Below are 5,448 nucleotides of genomic sequence, written 5' to 3'. Positions count from 1 at the left end.
GTTTTACTCGGGTGGGCGGCCAAGCTCCACCACAACTGCTCTCTTACTCCCCCTCCTCAAAGAGGAATGGGGAGAAAATATGATGAAAAGGGCTCAAGGGTTGAGATAAGGATGAGGAGATCGCACAGTAATTATCGTGACAGGCAAAACAGACTCGGCATAGGGAGATAGTACTTATTGCTAACAAACTAGAGAAGTGAGAAACAAAGGAAAGAAACCAAAAGCACCTTTCCCCAACCAACTACTTCCACCTCATCCCCCTGAGTGGTGCAGGGGAATGGGGGAACGGGGGTTATGGTCAGTCTATAGCGCTTCTTCTCTGTTGCTCCTTCTCAATCACTCTCGTCCCATGTGCCGTGGGGTCCCACCCACGGGATGCAGTCCTTGCTGAACGGATCCAGCGTGGGCTGCGCAGAGGCAGCAACTCTTCCAGAACTGCTCCAGATATGGGTCTGTACCACGGGGTCCATCCCTCAGGAGAAAACTGCTCCAACCTGGGTCCCCCACGGGCAGCAGCTCCTGCCAGGTCACCTGCTCCTGCGTGGTCTCCTCTCCGCGGGATACAGGTCTGGCCTGGGATCTGCTCTGGCAGGGGTCTTCCACAGGCGGCAGCCTCACTCAGTGCAGGTCCACCTGCTCGACTGTGGTCTCCTCCATGGCCTGCAGTGTGGAACCCTGCTCCACCGTGGTACTCCATGGGCTGCAGGTGGGCAGCCTGCTTCACCATGGTCCTCACCACAGGCCATGGGGGACTTCTGCTCCGACGCCTGGAGCACCCCTCCCCCTCATTCTTCAGTGACTTTGGTACCTGCAAGACTGTTCATCACTCCTCTCCCTCTCCCAGCTGCTGTGTGGCACAGCATTTTTTTTTCCATGCCTTAAACATGCTCTCATAGAGGTGCAAAACAACATCACTTATTGGCTCATCTCTTGTCAGCAATGGGGTCCTTACCTAACATGGGGCAACTTCTACGTCCTTCTCACAGAAGCCACACTTATGACCCCCTGGTACCAAAACTTTGCCATGTAAACCCACTACACCCAGCACTTCCTATGTCACAGGGAGCCTTTGGGACTCTCTTTGAGCACGTTCTAATGTGACGGCAACTCTGAAAGCAGATGTGGGTGTTTAGGCATGGCTCTTTGTAGTGGGTTTACGTGGCAAGGTTTTGGTAGCAGGGAGCCATAGGGGTGGTTTCTGTGAGAAAGATCTAGAAGCTGCCCCATGTTTGGGAAGGGCCCCATTGTTTTCCAGAGCCAAGCCAATAAGCGATGTTGTTTTGCACCTCTGTGAGAGCATATTTAAGACAGGGAAAAAAACGCTGCGCCACACAGCAGCCGGGAGAGTCAAGGGAGTGAGAAACAGCCTTGCAGGTGCCTAGGTCAGTGAAGAAGGAGGGGGAGAGGTGCTCCAGGTGTCAGAGCAGAAGTCCCCTGCGGCCTGTGGTGAGGACCATGGTGAAGCAGGCTGTCTCCCTGTAGCCCATGGAGTACCACGGTAGAGCAGGGTTCCGTGCTGCAGCCCGTGGAGGAGACCACGGTGGAGCAGGTGGCCCTGCACCGACGGAGGCTGCTGCCTGCGGAAGACCCCTGCCGGAGCAGATTCCGGGCCGGACCTGTAGCCCGTGGAGAGGAGACCACGCAGGAGCAGGTGACCTGGCAGGAGCTGCTGCCCGTGGGGGACCCAGGTTGGAGCAGTTTTCTTCTGAGGGATGGACCTTGTGGTACAGACCCATATCTGGAGCAGTTCTGGAAGAGCTGCTGCCTGTGGGAAGCCCACGCTGGATCCGTTCAGCAAGGACTGCATCCCGTGGGTGGGACCCCACAGCACAGGGGATGAGAGTGACCAAGAAGGAGCGGCAGAGAAGAAGTGCTGTAGACTGACCATAACCCCCATTCCCCCGTTCCCCTGCGCCACTCAGGGGGAGGAGGTGGAAGAGGGTGGACGGGGGGGGAAGGTGCTTTTGGTTTCTTTCCTTTTTTTCTCACTTCTCTAGCTTGTTAGTGATGAGCAATAAATCTTACTATCTCCTTATGCTGAGTCTGTTTTGCCCGTTACAATAATTATTGCGTGATTTTCTTGTCCTTATCTCAATCCTTGAGCCCTTTTCACATCTTTTCTCCCCATTCCTCTTTGAGGAGGGGGAGTGAGAGAGCGGCTGTGGTGGAGCTCGGCTGCCCACTCGAGCGGAACCACGACACTCTTTTAGGAGGGAAATAGAATAATGAACCAAAATGAAGAATGTTACTTCTAAGTGAACAAAATTACTCAGGATATTAGTGGAAACTAACAGCAACACAAGATCAAAGAATTGGCATGGCCTATCATGAGTAACGTTTTCAGTTGTTTTCAGAAGAAGAGAGGCAAGAATATTATTGGTTATGAAAAACACCTGCCCATCAGTTTCCATATGGCATTCTTGAGCTCCTGGCTCCTCATGCTGTAGATGAGGGGGTTCACTGCTGGAGGCACAACTGCATACAGGACTGCGAGCACCAGGTCCAGGGATGGTGAAGAGATGGATGGGGGCTTCAGCTGGGCAAACATGATGGTGCTCATAAAGAGGGAAACCACAGCCAGGTGAGGGAGGCATGTGGAAAAGGCTTTGTGCCGTCCCTGCTGCGAGGGGATCCTCAGCACAGCCCTGAAGATCTGCACATAGGACAGAGCAATGAAAACAAAACAACCCCCAAATAGAAAAGCAGTAACCACAAGAACTTGAACTTCCCTTAGGTAGGAGTCTGAGCAGGAGAGCTTGAGGATGTGGGGGATTTCACAGAAGAACTGGTTGAGGGTATTGCCATTGCAGAGAGGCAGTGAAAATGTATTGGCAGTATGCAGCACAGCGTGGAGAAAGCCACTGCCCCAGGCAGCTGCCGCCATGGTGGCACAGGCTCTGCTGCTCAGGAGAGTCCTGTAGTACAGGGGCTTGCAGATGGCGATGTAGCGGTCATAGGCCATGACGGTGAGAAGAGATAATTCTGATGAAATCAAAAAGACTAGCAAAAAGACCTGTGCAGCACATCCTGTGTAGGAAATGACCCTGGCATCCCAGAGGAAATTGGCCATGGCTTTGGGGACAGAAGTGGAGATGGAGCCCAGATCGAGGAGGGCGAGGTTGAGGAGGAAGAAGTACATGGGGGTGTGGAGGCGGTGGTCGCAGGCTACAGCAGTGAGGATGAGGCCGTTGCCCAGCAGGGCAGTCAGGTAAATGCCCAGGAAGAGCCCAAAGTGTAGGAGCTGTAGCTCGCGCGTGTCTGCGAATGCCAGCAGGAGGAACTCACTCACAGAGCTGCTGTTGGGCATTTGCTCATTCTGGGCATGGGGTCCTGCGAATGCCAGCAGGAGTAACTCGGTGATAGAGCTGCTGTTACACATTTATTGCCCCTGGGCAAGGTAGTCTGTCCAGAAGAAGAAATGACATTGTAAAATTTAAGGACTTCTCTGACCAAAATACTTTGCACGTCTCATAGAACAGTCACACACAACACATTCTTTCCCATTCCTTTCACAGGAAGAGCTTTCTGCAGCTGCTTGGCTTACCTCTGCTTGATGCTCTGAGGGTGCCACAAGAGGCAGGGGGCTGTGCTGTGGGCTCTGCAGCAGTCAGTCCTGGTCTACAGCAACAGGTAAAAGGAAATCTGCAGTGATCTGAGAAGTGCACAGGCCAGGGACATGTCCCTGTTGGCGGGACATGAGGAGAAGGTCAAATAACTCCTTAAGAAACAACAAAGGTGATGCCGGTACTGTCTGTATGTGGAGGTGTGTGAAGCTACAGTGGTGAGGATGAGGTTATTGCCCAGGAGGGCAGCCAGGTAGATGCCCAGAAAGAGCCCGAAGTGCAGGAGCTCACGTATGTCTACAAATGCCAGAAGGAGGAACTTAGTGATGGAGCTGCTGTTACATATTTATTGCCTCTGAGTAAGGGAGCCAAGATAGCCACGTGCAAAGGACATCTCCCTGTCTGCAGGACAAGAGAAGGTCAAATAATTCCCTATGAAACAACAAAGGTGAGGTTGGTACTGTCTGTATGCTGAGGTGTGTGAGGTGCCTCAGAGCAGCAGCAATGCTCAAGGAGCCTTAGTCTCTACTACAGATGCTCCTACTCCATTACCATCCTTCTGCCTCAACACATGGGCAGGAAAATGAAGCACATTCTAAAAAGTGCACTGCCTTCAGGTAGCTCTTGCTAGGCAGTTCTGCAGTGCAGTGCCCTGGGGAGGTGTGGGGCTGTGAGCAGCCTGCCCCAGGCAGCAGGCTCTGGGCAGCAGCAGGACCCTGCCCTACCCTGTGGTACCAGGGGGCTCCTTCCACCCGCAGCTTCTCCCCGAAGCCCCTGGGCAGCTCCCCGGGAAGGCTGAGTGCTGAGCCAGGCAGGCAGCAGAGGCCCTGCCTTGGCACACAGCCCCTGGGGCACAGCAAGGACCCTGCTCTGCACCACAGCCCTGGCAACCCCTGCCTGCATCCCTGGCTGCACAACCTGCAGCTGGCCCCAAGAGGAGGGAGCCCTCGGGACCTGCACACTGACCCTGCAGCACACAAGCCCTGCATGCCCTTCAACTCCAACACCGAGTATCCTCCTGACAGCTCCCATCAGCTGAGGGCTGGGCTAGCTCCAGGAAAACCTGGCAACCTCTGCACCCAGAGACTTACCATGGGGAGGTGGCTGGCAAGATTTCTCCCTCTGCCAGCTCTCCCCTGCCTTTCCCCTACCCAGGCTGCCCTGAACATCTCTCCCCCTTCTCTCCTCTCCCCATGCCAGCTGCACGCAGTGCCCCCAGCAATGCTGTGCCTGGCAGAGGAGCTTTATCTGGGTGGCTGAAGCACCTTCTCAAGTAGTCCAAGTCTGATGCAAACTCCAAAGCCTCTCACAGTGTTAATGGTCCCACTGAGGGACATTACTGACAAAGTCTCCCCGTGGACTTGTTAGAGCAGAAAAGTGCAGGCAGTGATGACAGGGAGACCAAGGCCCAGGAAAGGGGGCCCTGATGCTGAGGAAACCTTGATGTGTCCCATGAAGTCCAACAGTCAGGCCCTGACCCCAGCCTCTGGGAAGGGAGATGCTGTCCCTCCAGCAAGGTTTAGGACTCTTCCTGGGTCAGTGCACAGTGGGTAAGGGCAGTGCCAAGTACAAGGCTACAGGAGGACATCTCCTAGGCTCCTGGAGGGGGATGAGGAGGCATTGAGGCCCTATTGCTGTAAGGATGAGGTGTCTCCTCATAGGCATCACTGACAGAGACAAGAGCCAGAGCCCAGCAGACAAAGCTGTTGGCTCTGTCAGGGGCTTTCATCTTGCAAAAGATCCTTGACAATAACCAACACATGCTGTCCTATGCTGTCACATGTCTGCACCTGTTTCCCTGCAGGACTTAGATACCCACCTTGCTTCCCCACCTTGCTCTCAACTTGAGAGCAAGGTGGGGAAGCAAGGTGCTTTTTGCTATGAG

General features: G+C 54.3%; 1 protein-coding gene across 1 annotated transcript; it reads right to left on the bottom strand.

The window, feature by feature from the left end:
* Nucleotides 1–2,380: 2,380 nt before the first annotated feature.
* LOC311216561 (olfactory receptor 14C36-like) lies at nt 2,381–3,307 on the bottom strand (the record flags this gene model as incomplete). The annotated part of the gene is made up of 1 exon (XM_084298085.1): nt 2,381–3,307. The coding sequence occupies one exon, from the start codon at nt 3,305–3,307 to the stop codon at nt 2,381–2,383; it is 927 nt and encodes a 308-aa protein (XP_084154211.1).
* Between the last annotated feature and the right edge of the window lie 2,141 nt (nt 3,308–5,448).

The sequence above is a fragment of the Netta rufina genome (assembly GCF_964035555.1).
Source record: "Netta rufina genome assembly, chromosome: 18".
NCBI classification, from domain to species: domain Eukaryota; kingdom Metazoa; phylum Chordata; class Aves; order Anseriformes; family Anatidae; genus Netta; species Netta rufina.
Note: the sequence above shows the minus strand (reverse complement) of the source record. Positions and strands in the feature narration are given on the sequence as shown.